This window comes from Rattus norvegicus, chromosome 9 (genome assembly GCF_021556685.1).
Source record: "Rattus norvegicus strain SHRSP/BbbUtx chromosome 9, alternate assembly SHRSP_T2T, whole genome shotgun sequence".
NCBI classification, from domain to species: Eukaryota; Metazoa; Chordata; class Mammalia; order Rodentia; family Muridae; genus Rattus; species Rattus norvegicus.
Genome location: NC_141542.1, coordinates 79,735,054 through 79,758,653, shown reverse-complemented (window position 1 = coordinate 79,758,653; position 23,600 = coordinate 79,735,054). Strand labels below are relative to the sequence as shown.

The window sequence follows — 23,600 nt, the reverse complement described above, 5'->3', positions numbered from 1 at the left end:
TCAGGTTGGCCTTGAACCCACAAGTCTGCATTTTTCTTCCTCCTGAGTGTTGTGTTTAAAAATGTGCACTACCACCACCTGGCTCACAGAACACAAACCCCAAACTTTAAAAATTATGGTAAATACATTTAGTTACTGTATGTACCAAATTTTTAACACAAAGCTGAAATGCTGTGATGTACTTTTTTTTTAAAGATGTTTTATTTATGTACATGAGTGGTCTATCTACACCTGCCTGTCAGAAGAGGGCATCGGCTCCCATTACAGATGGTTGTGAGCCACCATGTGGTTGCTGGGGTTTGAACTCAGGACCTCTGGAAGAGCAGTCAGTGCTCATAACCGCTGAGCCATCTCTCCAGCCCCCCATGCTGTACTTCTTGAGCAGTATGATCTCCCACAAATGTTTCCAACAAGTAGCTTTTAGCACACTGCTTATCCCAGCACTTTCCTGCAGCTCTAGGTTCAGATTTCCAGATTCAATGGAAAGACCTCCACACTTGACCACCTTATAAACCTATACAATGTTCCTCTCAGGACATAACGCTATCTTTAGGGATTGAACCAAATGGTAAGCACCCTCGGAGTCAGCTTAGTGGCCCAAGATTCATTCTGCTTTTCAAAAAGGTATTGAACACATCGGGTGACAATTAATTGCTAATTTTTTTTCCCCCGGAGCTAAGGACCGAACCCAGGGCCTTGAGCTTGCTAAGGCCCACTGAGCTACCACTGAGCTAAATCCCCAACCCCGCTAAATTTTTAATAACACATTTTTTATCTTCTTTTTAGTTATATCTATGACACGATACAGTGTTGGCTAAAAGGCAACTTCATGTTGGTCTGGATAACCATGGCCCAAGTGGTTTGAAATGCTGAGCAAAATTTCTCTTTCTAGCCCAAGTCCCCACCACTTCACCTTTTCTTCAAAACAAAGTATATCATTTCTCACAGCAAATGAAGAGTCAAGGGTTATCTTTCAAGCTTTTATTTAAGTGCACAGACTTAAGGATGATTTAGATTTTGTTAAAAGCAGCCACATCCATGGACTGTACATAGTCCTCAAAAGCAGTAATCTGCTCTTCCAGCATATCTGTTCCAACCTTATCATCTTCAACTACACACTGTATTTGAAGCTTTTTAATTCCGTATCCCACTGGAACCAATTTAGCTAAAAAAGATCAAGGGGTAAAAAAGTTAGGAAACTCTTTGTGATGGGAAAACTGAAGATGCCCAAATTCCAACCCCCAAACACAAGCATCACTTACAGGAGCCCCACACCAAGCCGTCCGCTTGAATGCTTCGGACACACTCCTCAAGTTTCGTCATGTCTGTCTCATCGTCCCAAGGCTTCACATCTAACAAGATGGAAGACTTCGCAACAACTGCAGGCTCTAAAAAAGGTGAAAAAATGAACGACACCTAAATACTCAACATTTTCACCATTAAGTCAAATCTGTTTGTTTTGAAACAGGCCACCTTCTTGCCAAAAACGTACACAACTCGCCTTGTGTCTGTCACGCATATTCCTCTTTCTATGTGGCTAAGAAAGAGGCATTAAATTGTGTAACAGTTTCTTTCCCACAGAGGAATGCTACAACTGCTACCATAAAGACAGCTGCAGACCAGTAGCTGTGGAAGATGTAAATAAAATATTGACCCATTCAATTTAACTGGGGGAAAACCCACTTTAAGGCCAAGCACTAGACAAAGGCATTCACATTACTAACAATGAAGATAAACCGTAAGTTACCCACTTTTAGCTTTCTTTGACTCATACTGAGCAAGGCGTTCTTCTCGTAGCCTCTTTGCGTCTTCACTTTCCTGTACAGAGAAAAAAACATTTCACAAAGTTGGTTATCTTCTGCTTAAATGTAGTGACAAGGTCATCACAAAAATGACTGGACATCAGAAAAAAGCAAATCCATCAGGAGCTCAGCCGAAAGATGGTGATTCGATTTTATTCATCATGTACCCAGTGATAAATTTTTAAAGGCAGACAATAAAGCCAAGGCAGGATCCATGTCCGGGCAGTGGCTACAGCACCAGTTAGTCATGCTGTAAAGACTGTCTGCCTTATCAATATACTTGTATAAAGAGAAAGGCATACCTCCTCATCATCAGATCCGAAGAGATCAATGTCATCATCGTCTTTAGCATCTGCTGCTCCACTTCCTGTGGTATCTGCCACACTGACAGGGCCATACTTGCCCAAAGATTTCTTCACTCCCGGCAAGCTTGAAAAACAAGCATTCTACAACATTAGGTTGGTGTCAAAGCTCTTTCTGGGCAAAACACACAATCTTCCTTTCCAGTAACTCACAATCTCTTCTGGTTACTTAACCTTAGCACAACCCCAGGTAAATGACCTGACTTTAAAGGAGACATAGTATTCAGTACTCAATGGTTTACTCTTCCAAAATGAACATCTGAATGAGATTCATTATATATCCCCACTTCCATTCTTTAGTTTTAGAAGAATGGCCAGGAATTAAATCAGCTACCCTCACAACCCAGTGGTGCCCCTCCCCCAGGTCAAAACACATTAATGAGGTGTGGGAAAATTGTAAACTGCAGCTGTCCATGTTCTACCTGTTCTGTGAGAAAATGGAGAACTTCAGTCTGTTGGCCTTAATTTAAGGTCACAAAGAAATTTGGTTTACACTAGGTCAACAATGCTAAAGCAACTTTAACCCCGGTCCTACTTTGCCATGCGAAAATCCAGGTAGCACAATGATACTTTTACCTGGCCTTTTCTTTTTCGTAAGATTTGATATGATTATACCAACGCAGAGCATGACACAGGTCAGCGGGTGGTGGACCAGAGATTGCTTCAAATACTGCCACATCGGCTTGTGATGGCACGTACCTGCAGGTAACACAAAAACAAGTACACGCACCTTTAAAAGAAAAGACACAAACACCTAACTGGTAAATGACACAGCCCATACCCGCCAAACTAACTACTAGTGGTAACTATTACAGGGCTAACCTAAATTGCTTCTAATCGGAAGTGCACAAAATATGTTTCAATCTGTACAAGCCAAGAATTCTCTACCACTTGGGAGAACTCAAAGGCTACCTCGGGCTTGCCACAGGTTTAAATTAACTAGTCAGAGGACGCGGAAGAACCGGCTGAACGTAGTTACACGGAGAGCAAGCATTATTTCAATTATTGCGCTGGCAGCCCCTCCAGGGAGGTCCTGCTCCAGTGGCATCCGAGACTCGGGAGACCTAACTCGGCTTCCCCTAGTTTCCGGCGACCCGCTTCCCTCCCGCCGAGCCCGCGCCACGTGGCCCCCGGGGCTCCCGGCTCACCCCTCAATGTAGCTCTTGTCCGCCAGGTAATCGTTGAGCACCTGGAGGCCGGCGGGGGTTTTCAGGTCTCCGAAACCCATGGCGTCGACTGTAACCGGGAGCGGAGGAAAAGAGCGCTAGAAGCCCGCGGCCAGCGCTGAGGGAGAAAAAGGGCCGGGACCCGCCGGAAAAGTCCTTATATAGAGACGGAGGCGTTTCCCTCCACTGCACCGGCTAGAGGTTAAAGGTCAAAGTACGTTACTAGTCTCGTTCCTTCACGTAAAACTGCGTCTTGTGAATTAGACGACCCACAGGTCGTCCGCGGGCTTTTCCTTGTGTTTGGAAGGAAATTAATAAAAGATGCATTTTAAAACGCCTACCTCCAAGGATTCTAAAACTAAAGGAAACGCCCCTTGAGGAGCCGGAGTTGAACGAAAGCATTCGGCCTCAAGGCCTCGGCTACTTCCGGCGGAACTGCAGGTCCAAGTTGTCTTCTCCGCTTTCTCCCGGCTCCCTCTCGTGCTGACGGAAATTGCCGAACAGGTCCAAAGAGGGGAGATTGTCGAATCTGGCTTTGTTGTCCCTCCTGGCTTTCCGTCCGCCAGGTCAGGCTGACGGAGTTAGCCGTGGCCGCCATATTGACTTAGCGGCTGGGTTTTGAGGGGTCAGGGGGATCCGGACAAATCAGCGGGACAACTTGGTGAGCTCTAGAGGAAAGGTGAGGACGCGTTTAAGAGAGAAAGTTGAAGTGCTTCGAGTGGTGTTTTCTTTCTTAGCAGGACTGTGTTCTTTAGGTCAAACAAGTCATTCTCCTCTTGTCCTTGACTGGGCACCACCTCCTGCCCCGCCACCTCCAGAACCCCGGAGAACCGGCAGGTGAAGGTTACTAGCCATAGTTTCTGGTCTGATGGAGCATAAGCAAGATGATCAGGAAACCTTTGGGAGTTCCGGCTTGCTAGCTACTTTCTCTCTGCAGGGGAAGACAGGAGATGGCCCTGTCTGGAGGAGACCGGTTCATTTCCCAGTGTCAGGAAAGACTTAAACATTAGGCGTCTCTTTAGTTGCTATCTTGAAACTGCCCACACTACTGTTTATTTTGTCCAGTTCATTGATGATGTTGGGTAGTATTTTATTCATTCCACTGACGGGGAGAATGACAAAAACTAAAAGCTCAGTCGGAGTTGGAGAGATAGCCAAGTGGTTAAGAGTGCCTTGTAGAGTAGATCCGAGTTCGGTTCCCACTGTCTCCGTCAGAAGGGGGACAACTGCCTTGTTACAGGGAATTTGCCACTCTTTTGGACTGTGAGCACCGGCACTTATAAATGCACATAACCACACAGAGACAAGCACATGCACACATAAATTAAAAGTGAATCTTAAAAAGTTAGCTCTGAGTCCCACTGCAAATCAGGAAGCTGCAGTGTTCTCAAGATTCATGTCTTAAGATGAAACAAAAATTTCTGGGAATCTCCTCCCCAGCCCCCACTGAGTTTTGCATCTTTGAATCTATTATTCTAAGCCAGAACATCAACGCCCTTTATTTTTATTAGTTACAGCCAAGATAGTAGAGATATGCCAGGGTGTGGTGGTGCTTATCTGTAATCCTAGACAGGGGAGGCTGGGACAGGATTGAATGGAGGAGTTTGTGCATGCTTAGGTAAGGACTCTACTGTTCCTATTTGATAGATACCATGTCTGAAATGCATATTCTGAAATGCATGCTGGTGAGATAGCTTAGTTGGTAATGATGCTTGCTAAGCCTGGCATCCATGAGTTAGGTCTCCAGGACCCACATTGATGGAAAGAGAGAACTGACTTTCAAAAGTTGCCTTTGACTTCCTCATGCGCCTGCCCCACCCCCTTGTGTGTATATGGTAACCTTCATCCAGTAAGTAAATGAATGTCAACAACAACAATAAAACATATACGAAGCTGAACATGGTGGTACATGTTGCTAATTCTGCCCCTTGCTTGGGAAGTGGAAGCCTGAAGTTTAGGAGTCCAAGTTGATCCTTGACTTCATAGCAAGTTTGAGGCCAGTCTGAGGTACATGAGATATATCTAAAAAAAAAAAAAAAAACAAAACCCACCAAAGTAAAAAAACCACAGCAAAACAACCTGTACAGTGCATAAGCCAGGTTATCCTCAGACTCTTTATGCAGTGCAGGCTGTTTTTGTGGGATGAGGTCCCATGTATATAGCTCAGACTGGCCTCAGACTCCTGATTCTCATGCTTTAGGCTTCCCAGTGCTGCAACCACAGGCATAGACTGCTGTGCGTAGCCTCATCAGTACCATTTAAAACAGAGATAGATAACTGCTCATTCTGGAATTTGGTGGCAAAACTACTTGGGGACTTGCTAGTCTTCAGAAAAGAGAAATAGCCAAATTTTTTGTCAAGGAACTTACAGTCCAGTAGCTAACAATATTGATGATTCACCTTCAGTTTAGTACTGTGGGTTTGTTTGTTGTATGTACTACGGATATAGTCCAGTGCAGCCTAAAGGAAGTGGTCCTGCATTAAAGCTACCTGCTCTGTCCAACTCTAGTAAGTAGAATAATAAAATATATACATGGTGTGTTTTTAATAAGAAAAAGGGCCACAAACAAAGATCGCTGTACAACTGATTGTTAATAGCCATTACTGATTGCCTTGCTGTTTTTACTGCAATTTTTTTCTTTGTTTTTATTATTGACCTAGTAATAATACCCTAAGAAACAGTGTAGATTTGCTCTATAGGTAAAGAACCAATACCTAGTAGATAACAGACTCGGTATCTGCAAATTCAGTTTGTAAACTGTAGATTTCCATTTTTAAAGAATTAATTAAATAAATTAAATTATAAGCTAATGAAATATTTAATTATATATCATCTATAATAACTACAGACTTTAATGTTTAGGATTCTGTTTTATCTGAAGTGGTAGTACATGCTTTTAATTTCAGCACTTAAGAGGCAGAGGCCTGTAGGTGAATCTCTGTGTGTTTCAGGCCAGCCTGGTCTCTACACAGCTAAAAGCCAGTTGTAGTAGCACATGCCAGCGTATGTTCAAGAAGTATAGACAGGAGGATCATGAATTCAAGACCTGCCTAGGCTATACCTTTGGGACTGGAAAGATGACTGGGTGGTTAAGACTGTTCTTTCAGAGAGGACCTAGATCTGATTCCCTAAAATTACAGGGCAGCTCAGCAGCTGTCTGTAACTCCAATTCCAAGGGATCTGATAACCTCTCCTGGCCTCCTTGAGGTGAATAGACATACATGCAGACAAAACACATAACAAACACTTTTTTTAATTATTAAAAAGGAAAAAAATCTGTTTTTTGAACTATTTTCTATTAGTACTGCTACTGCTGTTGAGAAACATTTTTACTGTTTTTTTAATGTTGATATACTCATCACTTTTTTTTTTTTTACTATCTTTAAAAGGTAAAAACAAACAGAAAAACAACATATCTGTAATCCCAGAAATTTGTAGAAAAGGATTTTAGAGACTGTGCTGCATAGTTTTATGTCTATTTGACACAAGCTAACATCATCTGAGAGGAGGGAACCTCAATTAAGAAACTGCTTCCTTCTAGCCCTCACTTCCTTCAGTGATGGATGACAATGCTAACCTCTGAGTTATCTCTCTGGCCTTTCATTTAAATTATTTTTTAGTCTTGGTTATTGAACCTAGAGCTGTCTCACACTTGGTACCACTGAGCCACATTTCCATCCTTCACTTTACTTTCGATTTAAAAAAAAACTTTAAAATAATTTATTCTCTCTCTCTCCCTCTCTCTCCCTCTCTCTCCCTCTCTCCTCTCTCTCTCCCTCTCTCTCTCTCTCTCCCTCTCTCCTCTCTCTCTCTCTCTCTCTCTCTCTCTCTCTCTCTCTCTCTCGCACACACACATACTCTCCCCCCCCCCTCTTTACTTTTGGAGACAGGGTTTTTGTAGCCCTGGCTGCTAGAACTCACTCTGTAGACCAGGCTGGCCTTGAACTCAGAGCTCCGCCACCCTCTGCATCCCAGGCACTGTGATTAAAGGTGTGCACCACCATGTTCAGCTTATTCTCTTTTCGTATATGAGTGCTTTGCCTGCTTGTATGTGTGTGCTCTGTGTGTGTTGGCACTTGCAGAGGACATCAGTAACAATTGTGGATGGTTGTGAGCCTTTGTTTGGGCCCTGGGAGCAGAAACCAGGTTTTCTGCAAGAGCAACATGTGCTCTTAAACTGCTGAGCCTCTCCAGTTAACCTTTTTATTTTTGAGTCAGGGTCTCACTAGATTATCCAGGTTAGTATTGAACTCACTCAAGGTCTAGGCAGTCTGGGAACATGGGATCCTGCTGCTTTAGTGTCCCAAGTAACTGAGATTAGGCCTCTAAAACACCCAAAGCAATGTAGAAGCATTGTTTTAAAACCTATTTTTATTAGCTTTTGGGAATTGGTACTGAAAGGAGGAAAATGCCAAGAGTTCATAGTGCGTTTAAGATAAAAGCATAACACAAGCAGATTGTAGAACTGTGAGAGAACAAAGATGCATCAAAGGCTTTTGACTTCTGAGCTACCTCGGAATATCTTAGGGTCATATATAAAATATATATCATGATATATATCATGAGAGAGTGCATACTGGACCTAGTCGTGGTAGCACCCAGGAAGCAGAAGCAGATTAATAATGAGATCTGTCTCAACAAAACAAAATCCCCAACGTACTGGTGGGAGATGAAGGCAGAAAGGTATTTTATGTATTTTAGATAGCTGTTAATGACAAAGAGTTATTCTTGCAACTTATTTTACTTTATTCTTAATTCTTTTTCTTGTATCTCTGCCTGACTTCAAACTTGCTGTAGCAGAAGATGTCCTTATACTTCTGATTCTGCCTCAACCTCCCAAATTCAGCGATTGCACACATATAATCTGGATTATGCTGTTCTGATATTAGAACCTAGAAGTTCCTCAGTGCTAGGCAAACACTCTTATACCAACTGAGCTGTATTCCAAGCTCTTACCACTTTGTTCTGATTATATCAAAACCGCCCTTTACTTTGTATTACAGAGCCCAAGTTTAGTGCTGGAGATGTAGCTCAGCTGTACCTTACCTATCTATGCAAGGACCCAAAGTCTGCTATCTGCTAACTACTTCTCAGTTGTCTGATATTGATACTGTATTGCTAGTGTTTCTGGGACTGCATATTATATGTACAACTTGAGGGAAAACATTGAATCCGAATATTCTCCTAGAATAATGTATGTGAAACCATAAAATAGTACCAGGAATTTTATAAGTAGGTGGGTCTTTTTCTTCTACAAAATTAATCTTTGTTTTATTGCTTTTAGCCATCATGTTAAGGATACCTGTAAAAAGGGCCTTGATAGGCCTTTCTAAGTCTCCTAAAGGATATGGTAAGTTTTTGTTGTATATTCATGAAATTTTTTTAGAGATTTATTTATGTATATTAAAGTATACTGTAGCTGTCTTCAGACACACCAGAAGAGGGCATCAGATTCCATTACAGATTGTAATCCACCACGTGGTTGTTGGGAGTTGAACCCAGGACCTCTGGAAGAGCAGTCAGTGCTCTTAACTGCTGAGCCATCTCTCGAGTCCCATGAGTATTTTTGATTATCTTTATAAATGCAAAAACCAAACCTAACAACCATGTGTTTGATAGAGTTGAGTTAAAAAAGCTTTTATGCTTATTTAGTGCTTGAAAAGTTTGTGTCTTAGCCAAGCCTTTAATCCCAGCACTCAGAATGCAGAGACAGGTGGGTTTCTGAGTTCAAGGCCAGCCTGGTCTGGCTGGGTCTTTCCAGGACAGCCAGGGCTACAGAGAGAAACCCTGACTGGAAGAAACAAACAAAAATGAAAAACAAAATTTGCATCTGGAAAGAGAAGACTAGTAAAAAATGATAATTTTTTATATTTAGCTAATTCATTAGGCTCTTCGAATTCAACTCGGTTAATTTGTTTCTCACCTTATTGTTTTGATAACCAGTTCGATCAACTGGCACAGCAGCAAGTAACTTGATTGAAGTATTTGTTGATGGTCAGTCTGTCATGGTGGAACCAGGAACCACTGTCCTGCAGGTAATGACTTTTGTGAATCTGTGTGTTCCCTGATTTATATTTAAAAATTATTTCCTTCATACTGTTTAGTTTAAATATAGAAATGTGTCCTGCAAAGCAAGTAAGTGAAGGATAGTATGTTATTTCTCTAAATTTCTCCAGAAATAACAAATTTGGTCATAGGCAGATGATGCTTTATTTTGACTGTGGGTTAATTTTTTTTTTTCTCATTTCTGGACTGTGGCAGACATAGACAGACATGAAAGCACTGAATGTTAGAAAAAAAAATTCTAGGTACAATGGAAAGTATTTTGGATAGCTGGGGGTTGGTAGAGATGTCAGAGGTAAAACTAAATCCTAGCCAGCCGTAAGATGTGAGATGAGGCAGTAACTCGAAAGAGAAAGTAAGTCTAGGAATGAAGCCACTGGGACAGGTTGACAGGGGAGCTTTTGTGGACTGTGGACAAAGCAGATAATGGGAAAGACTCACCACAGACTGTGAGGACTTACCTAATTCGTTATGCATAAAGTGGAGGGATTTATGTCCTTTGAGGCAGCTGGCAGTTTGGAATGGAGCAAGAGTTCTTGAGGAACTTATAAGGAGGGGGTTAAGATAAGTGGGTAATGGGGCAGAAATAATAAAAGATGTCTTCATCCTTTATGTTTCAGTAAGAACAAGATCCAAGGAAATTATTCTAAAGCTATATTTTGTCTTCTAGGCCTGCGAGAAGGTTGGCATGCAAATCCCTCGATTCTGTTACCATGAAAGGTTGTCTGTAGCTGGAAATTGCAGGATGTGCCTGGTAGAGATTGAGAAAGCTCCAAAGGTACACAATATCTGGCATTCCATATTATACTGTGGGAGGGAGAAGACTTTAAATCTTGCAGCAAACTTTATCTAGAATCATTACTGCTATAACTCCAATATTTTTTGTATGTAGGTTGTCTTAGTTTGGGTTTTATTGCTATGAAGAGAGACTATAACCAAGTCAACTATTATGAAGGCAAAAACTTAAGTGGGCTGGCTTACAGTTTCAGAGGAACTGTCCATTATCATCATGGTGGGAAACATGACAGCGTGCAGGCAGATTTGGTGCTATAGGAGCCAGGAGAAGACCGTCTCCTATAGGCAGTTTGCAGGAGGGTTTCTTCTGCACTGAGTCTGAGCATAGGAGGAGACTTCAAAGCGCCTGCCCACAGTGAAAGGCCAAACTCCTAATAGTGCCTTTCCCTATGGCCAAGCATCAAACACATGAATCTGTGGGGGCCAAACCTATTCAAATCACCACATAAGTGATTCATTTCAAATAAAATACATTGATGGAAATATTATATAAACAGAAATGCCATATAGCAAGTCTGGGAGTTCAAAATGGTTTCTTAAGCTGTCAGTGTCTTAAGACACAATCTTAAGATGCATGGTGAGTGTGTAATGTATACTAGAAGGGCTTATGCTGCACCGTTTTCACTTGACAAAGAATTATATAGAAAAAATTCACTTTAGGTTATGTAATTGCATTTTGATGTATATAGCTGTAGCCCAGCTACAAAGATGTGTGTGTATGTGTACATGTTCCTGTCTGTGGAGGGCAGAGGACAACCTCCAGTATCATTCCTCAGGGAGTCTCCTTTTCTTTTTCTTTTTTTTTTTTTAAACAGACAGGTCTTTCTGCTTATGCTAGGTGGGCAAGCTCCAGGGATATCCAGGGATAGCCTGTCTTTGCCTCCCCAAGGCTGAGATTATAAGCATGCACCGCCATGCCCACTTTTTTTTTTTAAACATGTATTTTATGTATGTGACTATACTGTAGCTGTCTTCAGACACATCAGAAGAGGGCATCAGATCCCATTACAGATGATTGTGAGCTGCCATATGGTTGCTAGGATTTGAACTTGGGACCTCTGGAAGAGCAGTCAGTGCTCCTAACCACTGAGCCATCTCTCCAGCCTCATGCCCAGCTTTTTGATATGGGCTTTGGGGATCAAACTTAAGTCCTCCTGCTTCTCAGACTTATATAGCAAGCATTTTACTTACTGAGCTATCTCACTAAATCCTAGGGCTCTTTTCTGGTCTTAAATTTTTTAATTTAAATGATACATATTTATAGCACTGGCTAGTATTAAACACAAAAATTTAAAAATTTTTAAATTTTAAAAAAGCCAGGTGGTAGATATACCTCCCAAGTGGGAGGCAGAGGCAAGCAGAGTATGTATATTATTTAGTCTGCCCATTCTTGGCCTCAAACTCCCTCAAACCCAGAGATTCACCTACCTCTGCTTCTGGCTACAGAGAGACCCAGAACAGCCAAGTAGAGAAACTCCATTTCAAACAACAACAAAAAAGTCCAATTTCAGAGCAGAATAAAAAATTGCTTTGACTAATAGACTATCCCTAAGGGGTAATATATTGTAGTTTCTTTGGGGATGCTATAACAAAATACCCAAGTCTCAATACTTTATGAAGTAAAGAGGTGTATTTAGCTCATAGTTTTGGCACCCCAAAGTCAAGCAACCACATTTAGTAAGCCTCTGTTTTTTTTGTTTTTTTTTTTTTTTTTGGTTCTTTTTTTTTTTTTTCCGGAGCTGGGGACCGAACCCAGGGCCTTGCGCTTCCTAGGCAAGCGCTCTACCACTGAGCTAAATCCCCAACCCCAAGCCTCTGTTTGTTATATGAGAAGAGGAAAAGCAAGAGACTGGGCCACCCTTTTTTGGGAACTAATCTCCAAGACCTAGTCACTGAGAGGCCAGTGTCACTCTCACATATCCCAGGTGCCTCTGACTAGGCACTGCTTCACAAAGGGGGGGGGGGGGGAAGACATGAACCACAGTGACATTTTATTTCTTTTTAAGACTAGTATGAATGGTCAGATTATCCTATTAATAGTTTTTAAAAATATGAAAAACATTTTTTTTAGAAAAGGTCTTATAAATAAAACCCTGGCCAGACTCAGTTGGCTTCAGACTTGCAGCCTCTGCCTTCTGAGATACCTATCTGAAAACAAAAATGATTTTGAAAGATAATCTTTGTTTTTATTGTTTTTTTGCTGTGTTTTGTTTTTTAATCTTTGAGTTAGGTCTCAGCCTGTCCTGCAGCTCATTGTGTCTCTCATGGTCTTATTTTGTTTCTTTTTTTTTTTTTTTTTTTTTTTTTAAAGATTTATTTATTTATTTTATGTATATGAGTACACTGTATCCGTCTTCAGACACACCAGAAGAGGGCATCGGATCCCATTACAGATGGTTGTGAGCCACCATGTGGTTGCTGGGAATTGAACTCAGGACCTCTGGAAGAGCAGTTGGTGCTCTTAACCGCTGAGCCATCTCTCCAGCCCCTTATTTTGTTTCTTAATGATTTATTTAATATTTTATGTATAGGAATGCTTATAACTACAAATAAATACAAGTATGGATTTCTCTATTGAAATTCTAGGTTGTTGCTGCTTGTGCTATGCCTGTTATGAAGGGCTGGAATATCCTGACAAACTCAGAAAAATCTAAGAAAGCCAGGTACTTTGTTGTTACTACTGTAGATTTGTCAGAAGGTGGTTGTGTGGCCCATACATGAGAGATTTCCCATCAGACCTTTTAAGAACAGCAGAAATGAGTACACAGTAGAGAAGGTCAGGTCTTGCCTGGAGTGTTATCAGTCTTGAGAACTTAACTTGAGATGAGTAGCACCAGGACTCGCTGAGTTGAACATGCACTGATGACACTTTAGTATTTGCTCTAATGCTCCGTGTGTATCTGTGGGGTTTGTTGATTAAACTTGCCATAGTGCTATAATTCCAGCCCAGTTTTTATTTCAAATTAAAAATGATTTTACTTATTTCATATGCTTTGGTGTTTAGCCTGAATGTATGTCTTTGTGAGGGTGTTTGATACTGGAACAGGAGTTAGACAGTTGTGAGCTGCCACATAGGTGCTTGGAATAAAACCAGGTCCTGGAGGAGCAGCTGATGCTCTTAACCACTGAGCCAACTCTCCAGCCTAAAAGTTATGAATTTAAAAAGAGGAGCATAGCAGCACATGAATTGGGTGGTTGCTTTCAGAAACAAAAAGCTGACAGTGGTGGCATGTGCTTTGGATCTCATCACTTGGAAGGTGTAGGCTGGAAAATCAGAGTACAAGGACACAGAATCCTTGGCCACATTGTGAGTTGGAGGCCAGCGGGCTTCATGAGACCCTGTCTCAAAAGAAATATGTAAATGAATAAACAAAGCCCTGAAAGTCATAATTTCCTAGGATCAATATTTAAACCCTTATGAACAAATTCAAACTGTGTTTAATACTACCGAATACTAATATGATAGCATATCTGGAAGTAAATATAAAGTTTATGCTAGCTGTAAAAAAAATTTATGAAGGTTATTGAACTAGCCTATAGGTTACCATTTTTAGTAGTAGCTTCTTATGTCACTTTATATATTTGATTTTTCATACAGAGAAGGTGTGATGGAGTTTTTATTAGCAAATCACCCATTGGATTGTCCTATTTGTGACCAGGGAGGTGAATGTGATCTACAGGTATCTAGAATAATTCTATAAATGTTTTTGATTGACTCATTTTAATTTCATTAGCAGCATTAGACTGACTGTCTCGTAATCTACTTAAGGACCAGTCCATGATGTTTGGAAGTGATAGGAGCCGATTTCTAGAGGGGAAGCGTGCTGTGGAGGACAAGAACATTGGGCCCCTGGTAAAGACCATCATGACTAGATGCATACAGTGTACCCGCTGCATCAGGTAATGTCTCTCTCCTGGAATATCACTGAGAAAAGAAATAAAAAAGGAAGGCTTGACTGTAATAGTGGAAGAGAAAGTTTATTGTAGATAAAGGGAGTGCACAGTCAGAGGTAGACGTACACAGCTGGCAAAGTGCAGAGTGAACATGACCCTGAGCCAGGCAGTGTGACAGGGGAGTAGAGATTCAGACCAAGAGGCCACGAGGGTAAATGGTAGATGAAAAGAGCCCAGAAGGACCCACATAGCAAAATGGCTGGGGGGCACCAGCCTCTTGGCTGGAGATGTTTAAGGGAGGGGGCCTGGTATGCTGGGTATGCCTGAGAGATGCTGGGAGGACCTGGGGCCAGGTGCACCTTGATATCTTAAATAGGCACCTGGGTTGGCCATTTGTCCGGGGTTTGAAACCTAACAATGCTAACTTAATGTTCATACAGTTTCATCAAATAACAGCACTGGAGATGATAGCCATTATTTAGTGGGAAAAAATTAGATTTTTTTTTTTTGGTGGTTTTTGGTTTGTTTGTTTTCTTTTTTCTTTCCTTTTTTTTTTTCCTTTTTCTATTTTTCGGAGCTGGGGACCAAACCCAGGGCCTTGCGTTTGGTAGGCAAAGCGCTCTACCACTGAATGAACTAAATCCCCAACCCCTTGTTTGTTTTCACATGTCCTGATAACATGACATATTTGCTTTCAGTTAATGCCAATTTCAGTTGAATTTAAAACTTTTAGTCTGGTATTAATTGTGTGATAATTTACTGAACCATGTGTTTTGTTTGATTTTCCGTTTGTGTGTTACACTTCAGTTTCAGAGAAACATTCATTTTTATTTGCAGACTGTATTCATCGTTGAACATATACTAATGCCTTTTAATGTTTGGAAAGTCATTGTCTTTGCAATTATGAAAAGGAAAAGTAATACTTTTTGCTGAGCTCATCCATTTGGTAATAAATTTTATTTTTTAGGTTTGCAAGTGAAATTGCAGGAGTAGATGATTTGGGAACAACGGGGAGAGGAAATGACATGCAAGTTGGAACATACATTGAGAAAATGTTCATGTCTGAACTGTCTGGGAACATCATTGATATCTGCCCTGTCGGGGCCCTAACCTCTAAGCCTTATGCCTTTACTGCCCGGCCTTGGGAAACAAGGTATTCATCTTTGTGGTGTTGACCAAGTTGCTTTTAAAAGATTTTATTTTGTGTGTGTATGACGGGTGTGTGTGGTGCAGGTGCCCCTGAATGTGTAAGCAGTTGTATTTGGAAGCTGAGACAACCTTTAGTGTCATCCTCAGGGACACTGTCTACTTTCTTTGAGGCACAGTCTCTTATTGGTCTGTAACTTACCAATTGGGCTAGACTGGCTGGCTCTGGATCCTCTGCCGCTCCAGCACTGGGAGTGCAAGCATTTTTACATCTTGATGAGGCTAGGACTCAGGTTCTTGACCAGGGCTTTACGACTGAGCCATGCTCCCATCCCTGATAATTTGTTTTTAAGTTTTATTTGGTGTGTGCCTGTGTTCATGCACAGGTGGGTGCATGCTAGTGTGCACATGTGAAAAACAACTTTTAGGATCAGATTACCTTGTTAAGGCAAATTTGTTATTTCATCATTATGCTGTATATGCCACACTGAGCAGCCCACAAGCTCTTGGCCTGTTTTTCTGTTTCCACCCTGTAGGAGTGCTAGGATTAGAAATTTGCACTTCATCTGGCTCTTGACATGGCTTTCAGAGCTCAAACTCAGGTCTTCAGCCTTGTCAGCAACAACCCTCCTGGCGTTTGAAATTGTTAGTTCACTAATTTTTTAAAATAAAATCTCTGTCATTTACTGCCTTAATTTTAATTGGTTTCGATCTACATTTTTATGTTTGCTTTAAGTTTGTGTGTGTGTGTGTGTGTGTAGACCAGATGTTGACATCAGGTGTCTTCCTAATTCCTTTCACTCAGTTGACTCAGCCTGCATTCCTGCTGAGCCTGAAGCTTGCCAATTGTTATTCTCTACTCTGACTAGCCAGTTTTCTTGGTCTCCTTACCTAACCCTGTATCTTCTACTCTCAACCCCTTTCTCAGCCTCTAGAGTGCTAGACTGAAATGTACTCCTGGCTTTTACACAGGTGCTAGGAATCTGAATTATTGTCTTCATGCTTGCATAGCTAGTACTTTCTCTCCTAAACCATCTCTCCAGCCTCACAAAACAGTTGTTTTTAGATTTATTTTATGTGTATATGTGTGGGTCTAAGTTATGTGTGAACACTGTATGTATGCAGGTGCCTAAAGAAGCCAGAAGAGGGCACTGAATCCTTTGAAATTAAAGTTGGATAGTGGTGAGCCACCATATGGGTGCTGGGAGCCAAACTCTGGTTTTCTGTAGGAGTAACAAGTGTTCTTAATTGCTGAACTATCTCTCCTGCCTCACAGAGAGTTTTTAATGCATTAAAGCTTCTTCTGTTTTGGTGTATAAGTGTATTTGGGGGATTTTTATTTTTGTCTGTTTGTTGGGCTTTGTTTCTACTGTCCGGAATGGTTGGTTTTTTGGTGTCTGACTACCAGCAGCCCAGGACTAATTAATTGTATTCACTTCTAATTGGCCTGTTAAGTAATGTTGTTAAAATATGGAGGTGCTTATATTTATTGCTGTTCTGAATTCCACTATTTTTAGAGATTTAGAAGGAGAGGTAGATCTGGTAGTATTTGTCTGTAATCCCAACACTTGGGATACAGAGGCTGGAGGATCTGTTCAAAGTCTTTTGAGGACAACGTGGGCTTATGAGACTTGCCTTAAAATATCAAAAAAGAAAAATTGATACGAAAATAACTAAATAACAGAAACTCTTCTTCCTCTCAGAATCAGCATACTAAGTGTATATTATTTTCTCAGAAAGACAGAGTCCATTGATGTAATGGATGCAGTGGGAAGTAACATTGTGGTTAGCACAAGAACTGGAGAGGTAATGAGGATTTTGCCAAGAATGCATGAAGATATTAATGAAGAATGGATCTCTGATAAAACCAGGTATTGCCTTTAATTTTTTGCAATTGATGTAAAAATCTGTGGTTATTTTTGAGATGTATTTTGTGTCTATGAATGTTTTACTCTCTGTGTGTACCACAGTGTTGTAGATGGTTGTTAGCTGATGTGGGGATTAGAACTGTGGGTGCCAGAAACGGAGCTCTGCCAGAATAAGTGCTCTTAGCCACAGAGCCAGCCCTCCAGCCCTCGGGGTCAGCTTTAATGGACATGTTTATGTTGCAAATTGATATAAACTATTGAAAAAGCTGAGTTTTTATAAAGAGAATGAAAAAACCAACTTGAGTAGTTATAAATGCTGGGCATAGCGGCACAAGCTTATGATCTAAGCTTCTTGGAGGATATGAAATTTACGGACAACCTGGGAGACTTAGACCTTGTCTGAGAGTAAAGATGCAAAGGGGCTGGACATGTAGCTGAGCTGTAGAACATTTGCCTAATATATTCCAGGCCCTGGTTTTGATCTCCAGTGCTTGGGGGGGAAAGGGAAGATTTTTTGTTTTTTGTTTTTTGTTTTTTTCTTCAAGATAACCTCTTCCCGTTTAGGTCTGGCTGTCCCGAACTCACTCTGTAGATTAGGCTAGCCTTAAATTTAGAAATTCTCTCACCTCTGCCTCCTGAATACTGGAATTAAAGGTGTATGGTAAGGCAGATGTATTTATTGCCACCATCCCTGTGTTAGGTATTTATTACTCTGATACTTTAAGTAATCTTCTACTTAAGTAACATTCATTACAGTTTTTAAACTTGAAAATTATAGTTGCTCCTTAGCAATATTCTATATATTGTGTGATTTCTTTTGTCTAGATTTGCCTATGATGGACTGAAACGGCAAAGACTTACCGAACCAATGGTCAGAAATGAAAAGGGGCTTTTAACTTATACCTCCTGGGAAGATGCACTCTCTCGTGTAGCTGGAATGGTAAAAATTGAAATGTAGATTAAACAGTGCAGTTATTACAAAACAGCTTTGCCATGAAGACCAGGCATATCTTTCAGTTTGTTTGTTTGTTTGTTTCTTTCTTTCTTTCTTTCCTTCCTTCTTTCTATTTGTTTTAGACAGGGTATTTTTTTGTTTGTTTGTTTTTTTTTTTTTTAAATTGTATAGCTCATGGCTGACCATGTAAACCAGTGGCCTTAAACTCACAGAGATCTGCTTGCCTCTGACCCTGAGTGTTGGGATTAAAGGTAGTATCACTACACCCATTCTTTTCTCCTTTCTTGCCAAGATTATAATTTGTCTCTAGTTGACATTTTAAAAATTTATTTATGTATATGAGTGCTTTATTTGCAGGTATGCCTGCATGACAAGAAGAGGGCATCAGATTCCATTATAGATGGTGTAAGCCACTATGTGGTGGCTAGGAATCAAATTCAGGACCACAGTACTCTTAACTGTTGAGCCATCTCTTCAGCTCTCTATTTGATTTTTTTTCAAGAGCCATATCTCAGATATGCTAGATACATTCTAGAATTTAACCCATAGATTCCACCTTCCACCTTGTTATGCTAGAGAAAAAGGTATAATTGTTGTTCTAATAGGACTGGTAGGAGAGAAAACACATAAGGGGTGTGGGACACCTAACCAAAATTTTGGTATCAGGATGCCTTCCTAGAGAAAGTGATTCTGGAGCAAATCTTAAGAGTAAATATGAGCTTGCAGAGAGCAAGGGCCTCCGGAGGGTCCAGGGTGTGACTCACTGGCACTGAGTGTGCTCGGCATGTGCACAGCCCTGGGTTTGATCACCAGTAGCCAGGATAAGGGGAAAGAACAGAATAAAGCTCCCTGATGAAAGACACTATAGGGGTTGGGGATTTAGCTCAGTGGTAGAGCACTTGCCTAGCAAGCGCAAGGCCCTGGGTTCGGTCCCCAGCTCCGAAAAAAAGAAAAGGAAAAAAAAAAAAAGACACTATAGACAAAAAGCAAAAGCTAGAGGGAAAGGGGGATGCTTTAGAAAGGTCAAATTAAAGGTAACTATAACTCCATGATTTCCATTCTCCAGAGGTCATATCGAAGCTGCTTATGTCTTTTTTTTTTTTTTTTTTTTTTTTTTTTTGTTCTTTTTTTTTTCGGAGCTGGGGACGGAACCCAGGGCCTTGCACTTCCTAGGCAAGCGCTCTACCACTGAGCTAAATCCCCAACCCCGAAGCTGCTTATGTCTTAAAGCACAATACACAGCTTCAGGCTGAGCTGGAGTCAGTCTCCTTGGCCCCACACACCACTGCTGCATCTCATGTTTAGCTGAATGAGCACTGTTAAGCTCTTCAGTCAGGTGTGCATTACTTTTTTTCTGCTTTGCCTATTGTTTGATATGTTTTATTGGTAAATTTGATAAAGTGTATAGTTATTCTTAAAATATAGGAAAACTTTAGACTATGTATAGTTTGGCTTTAAGAGTTTGTCAATAAAAAGCATTTAAAGCTTATAATCTGCTTGGAATCAACTTATTAGAATATAATTAAGCAGTTCATTGCATTCAAACCCAAAATATATTAAATTCCTTAACTGTAAGAGTATTTTGAAAACTAATAAATTATTTCAATAATCATATGCTAATTAAATTCACCAGAAAAAGTTTAAAATTTTGTTACTTGCTAATATTTTTTGACAAGAATGTCCTTTTAAATTCATGTTAAATATATATTTTTTCATTTTTTAATTGAAATAGCATTGTACCACTTCTCTTTTCTCCCTCCAGGCCCTCCTAGTTACCCATCCCTGAATCCCTCTCATTTCCCCCAAACTCTGAAGTTGATAGCCTCTGTCTTTTTATTGAAAAAACTTTTTCATTAAAAAATATATTTTTTATATTTATATTTTTATTATATACAAATTTGTATACATAAACAAATACAAGTAGAACCTCCTAAATCCATTTTTGTTGCTTGTATATATATGATTTCAAGGCTGACTGCTCTGTACTGGGCAACCTGTAAGGGGGTTCATTCCTGAGAGAAGCTAATTCTTTTTCTCTCAGTAGTCAGTTGCCTATAGTTCTTTGTCTAGAGGGGAGACTGTGAGAAATTTTCTCCCATCCATGTTAAAATGTCTGTTGGTCTTGTTACTCTGGTCTTGTTTATGCAGCCTTTCTTGGAGATACTGTTTCACAGCAGACTTCTGGTACTCTGGCTCTTAGAATCTTTCTGTCTTTTCCATGGTGTTCCTTGAGCTATAGATGCAAGAACCATGGTGTAGGTGTGTTTTTTGTGTCTGGGGTCCCTACAATTTGTTGATCTCTGCGTTGTTTCCAGTGTGGTCCCCCCCGCCCCCATTTGCTGTAAAAAGCTTTTAGATTTACTTTATGTCTGAATATAATGTCGCTGTCTTCAGACACACCAGAAGAGGACATCAGATCCCATTACAGATGGTTGTGAGCCACCATGTGGTTGCTGGGATTTGAACTCAGGAGCTCTGGAAGAGCAGTCGGTGCTCTTAACCACTGAGCCATCTCTCCAGTCCCCTACTGGAAACTTCTTTGATGTGGAGTGGTAGCTACACTAATCCAGGGAAGATGGCTGTGCATCCTGATACTCTTGATAACTGGAGAATGACTCATTTTATTTCTGAACAAAGTCATGGTTTTTGCTGACTGTAGGTTTCTTAGTGATGCCCTTTTCTCCGTTTCAGTTACAGAGTTTTGAAGGCAAGGCTGTGGCAGCAATTGCAGGTGGCTTGGTGGATGCTGAAGCCTTGGTAGCTCTGAAAGATTTGCTTAATAAAGTTGACTCTGACACCTTATGCACTGAAGAGATCTTCCCCAATGAAGGAGCTGGGTGAGAAACATTAAGCTGTGCTCAGCTGCTTATTTGGATTTCTTTTTGATTTTTGAGTCTTGTGTAGCTCAGGCTGGCCTTGAACTCTGTGTAGCAGAACTCTTGTCTTTACCTCCGAAACACTTAGACTGAAGATGAGTGCTACTGTTCCCAGCTATCATTTTCCTCTTAGTCACAGAAAACAGAAAACAGCCACATCCATAATAGCACTGTTCAGTTTCCTGACACACTGGGTTCTCTGACATACTTAACACACCAGTGCACTCTCACATCTGAGACAAAGCAAATAGCATGAACGTAGAAAGAGCCTGTCTGACAAGAGGGGTTAGCAGGGTGGTCAGGGACTCCCAGGGTAATGAGAAGTGAACATGATCAAATTAGACACCTCTGAAGGTGGGATTCTAACCCATCATCTGCAATTAACACATTGCTAATAAAAGACTTCAATACATGAAACCAAAAGCTAAACTTACAGAAGAATATAGTCCTTAATACATGTTGTAAGTTTAGTTTCATTTCGACACACCTGCCTGGCATCATGGTACATGTGGTATCTCAAGCACTCAGTAGCTGAGAGGACGACTGCTCAAGTTCAAGGCCAACTTGGGCTGTAAACAGGACAACAGTTACACACTTCATGAAAACTTGTACGTGAGAGTGCACTGGGATTTATGATCAGAGACTAGTCTGTTGGCTCTTGCATGTAGTAACTTTATGTATGTATTATAGCATGTATTAAGTTTATTTGCAGGGTTATATGTTATTGTTTGTTTTTCTTAAACTTGAGTTATATTTTTATATTTTTAGCACAGATTTACGTTCCAATTATCTTCTCAATACCACAATTGCCGGTGTGGAAGAAGCAGATGTTGTTCTTCTAGTTGGTACAAATCCACGTTTTGAGGCACCGCTGTTTAATGCTAGAATCAGAAAGAGGTAATTTAATTTAATCCTTATTTAATAAGAACCTTAAAAATATGTGATTGTTTTTGTTTTACATATGGAAATGATATTTTAGGTGATTCCTAATAAGTGCTAGTTGTAGTGATACCAGAGGAGAGGAAAATTCCTAACAGATTCATTCTTCCCTACCCCTACCTCTCTCTTAATGTACTTTGTTTATATTTATTTTATTTTATTTTATTTTATTTTATTTTATTTTATTTTATTTTATTTTATTTTGACGTGGTCTCATTACATAGCCCTGGCTGGCCTGGAACTCACTGTGTAGATCAGGCTGGTCTAGAACTGACACGAAATCAGCCTGCCTCTGCCTCTTGAATGCTGGGATCAAAGACATGTACCATCCCACTTGGCTTCCTTGTTACTGAGTGAGGATCTCATGTGACCCAGGCTAGTCTCTAGCTTACTACATAGTCAGAGTAAACCTTGAGCTCCTGATCTTCCTGCCTTTATCTCCAGTGCTGGCATTATAGGCATATGCAACGACACCTTGTTCTGTACTTGTTTTTAAACAAGGTCTTATGATATACTCACGCCTGCCCTTGAACTTTCAAACTGGTCCTTCAGCTTCCGCCTCTCTTCATGAATTATGGGCACGTTTGTTTGTAAACTTTATTTTATGTGTGTATATATGTATGCGGGCATGAGCATGCTGTAGTGCAGTGTATATCTGGTAACCAGAGGACAACTTTTAGGAGCTGGCTCTCCCCCTCTGCCTTCTGAGTCCCAGGAATGGAACTGAGCTTGTCAGGCTTGGTGGCAAGCACCTGCACCTACAGAGCAGTCTTATCAGTCCCACCCTCTGCTTTACTAGGGATTAAATTCAGAGCTTTTCTTGCATACTACATAAGCACCTGCCAGCTGAGTTGTATCTTTAGCCCTATCTTTTATAGCAGTTTTGTTCTTGTCCAGCATCTATCTAGAGTCACACACTACAATTAATGTCATGTCATTTCAGGCCCCATTTTTACTTTTCTTTTTAATTTAATTTTATTTTTTTTACTTACTTTACATCCTGCTCACTGCTCCCTCTTGGTCACCCTTCCCACAATTCTTCCATACCCACCTCCCCTTTTCTGAGGGGGTGGGGGCTCCCCTGGGCACACACACCCCAATCCTGACACCTCAAGTCTCTTCAAGGCTAGGCACTTCCTGTTTCACTGAGGCCAGACAAGGTAGCCCAGCTAATAGAACATATCCAAAGTACAGGCAATAGCTTTTGGGATAGCCCCTGTTCCGGTTTTTCAGGACTCAAATGAAGGCCAAATTGCACATCTGCTACATATGAGTCAGGAGGCCTAGGTCTAGCCCATTTATGTTATGGGCTTAGACTCTTATAGCCCCAAGGGTCCAGGTTAGTTGACTCTGCTTCCTATAGGGAAGTTCCTGTGCCCTTTGGGACCACAGTCCTTCCTCTTATTCTTCCAAAAGAGTCCCCAAGCTCCATCCACTGTTTAGTGTGTGTTTCTGCATCTGTCTGTGTCAGCTGCTCTTAGAGCCTCTCAGAGGACAACATGCTCCTCTCTGCGAGCATTACAGAGTATCAGAATGTTGGTGATTGGTGTTTGCTTATGGGATGGGTCTCAAGTTGGGCTGGTTATTGGTTAGCCATTCCCTCGTCTCTCCTTCATCCCCTTTCTTGTAGACAGGATAAAATTTGGGTAGAAGGTTTTGTAGGTAGGTTGGTGTCCTTGTCACTCCCCTGGAGTTCCCGCCTGGCTTTAGGAGGCGGCCACTTCATGCTTCAT

General features: G+C 40.9%; 2 protein-coding genes, 1 long non-coding RNA gene and 2 other non-coding genes across 6 annotated transcripts in view; 1 reads left to right on the top strand and 4 right to left on the bottom strand.

The window, feature by feature from the left end:
• Positions 1-966: 966 nt before the first annotated feature.
• Eef1b2 (eukaryotic translation elongation factor 1 beta 2) lies at positions 967-3,467 on the bottom strand. Its single transcript, NM_001108799.3, has 6 exons — positions 3,313-3,467; positions 2,741-2,863; positions 2,105-2,231; positions 1,752-1,818; positions 1,263-1,388; positions 967-1,165 (listed from the first exon to the last, which is right to left on the bottom strand). The coding sequence occupies exons 1-6, from the start codon at positions 3,390-3,392 to the stop codon at positions 1,011-1,013; spliced, it is 678 nt and encodes a 225-aa protein (NP_001102269.1). The 5' UTR covers positions 3,393-3,467; the 3' UTR covers positions 967-1,010.
• Positions 1,503-1,634, bottom strand: LOC148003760 (small nucleolar RNA SNORA41). Its single transcript, XR_015630020.1, has one exon. It is a non-coding gene; the product is annotated as a small nucleolar RNA SNORA41 (small nucleolar RNA).
• Positions 1,896-1,973, bottom strand: Snord51 (small nucleolar RNA, C/D box 51). The gene has a single exon (XR_015630015.1). It is a non-coding gene; the product is annotated as a small nucleolar RNA SNORD51 (small nucleolar RNA).
• A 446-nt stretch (positions 3,468-3,913) lies between the features above and the next one.
• Ndufs1 (NADH:ubiquinone oxidoreductase core subunit S1) overlaps positions 3,914-23,600 on the top strand; it is a 34,197-nt gene continuing 14,510 nt past the window's right edge. The window contains exons 1-12 of one of the 2 annotated variants that reach the window (XR_015628538.1): positions 3,914-4,009; positions 8,616-8,681; positions 9,275-9,366; positions 10,065-10,172; positions 12,776-12,852; positions 13,788-13,869; positions 13,959-14,089; positions 15,051-15,236; positions 16,966-17,100; positions 17,923-18,037; positions 20,744-20,889; positions 21,697-21,825. Coding sequence is in view for 1 of the 2 variants with exons in the window: in NM_001005550.1 (NP_001005550.1) it covers positions 8,621-8,681; positions 9,275-9,366; positions 10,065-10,172; positions 12,776-12,852; positions 13,788-13,869; positions 13,959-14,089; positions 15,051-15,236; positions 16,966-17,100; positions 17,923-18,037; positions 20,744-20,889; positions 21,697-21,825 (1,262 nt within the window). In the remaining variant the exon portion in view is untranslated. The remainder of the gene's footprint in view (positions 4,010-8,615; positions 8,682-9,274; positions 9,367-10,064; positions 10,173-12,775; positions 12,853-13,787; positions 13,870-13,958; positions 14,090-15,050; positions 15,237-16,965; positions 17,101-17,922; positions 18,038-20,743; positions 20,890-21,696; positions 21,826-23,600) is intronic. The other variant, NM_001005550.1, reaches the window with a different exon arrangement.
• Positions 17,944-20,744, bottom strand: LOC148003759 (uncharacterized). The gene is made up of 2 exons (XR_015629153.1): positions 19,027-20,744; positions 17,944-18,914 (listed from the first exon to the last, which is right to left on the bottom strand). It is a non-coding gene; the product is annotated as an uncharacterized LOC148003759 (long non-coding RNA).

Bases quoted from the DNA above. Each gene is read 5' to 3' on its own strand.
- Eef1b2 (NM_001108799.3), bottom strand. From the start codon at position 3,392: ATGGGTTTCGGAGACCTGAAAACCCCCGCCGGCCTCCAGGTGCTCAAC. The intron at 1,819-2,104 runs GTATGCCTTTCT...TTCTCTGTACAG, and splicing joins TCGGATCTGATGATGAGGAG to GAAAGTGAAGACGCAAAGAG. The intron at 1,389-1,751 runs GTGGGTAACTTA...CACCTTTTTTAG, and splicing joins TGAGTCAAAGAAAGCTAAAA to AGCCTGCAGTTGTTGCGAAG.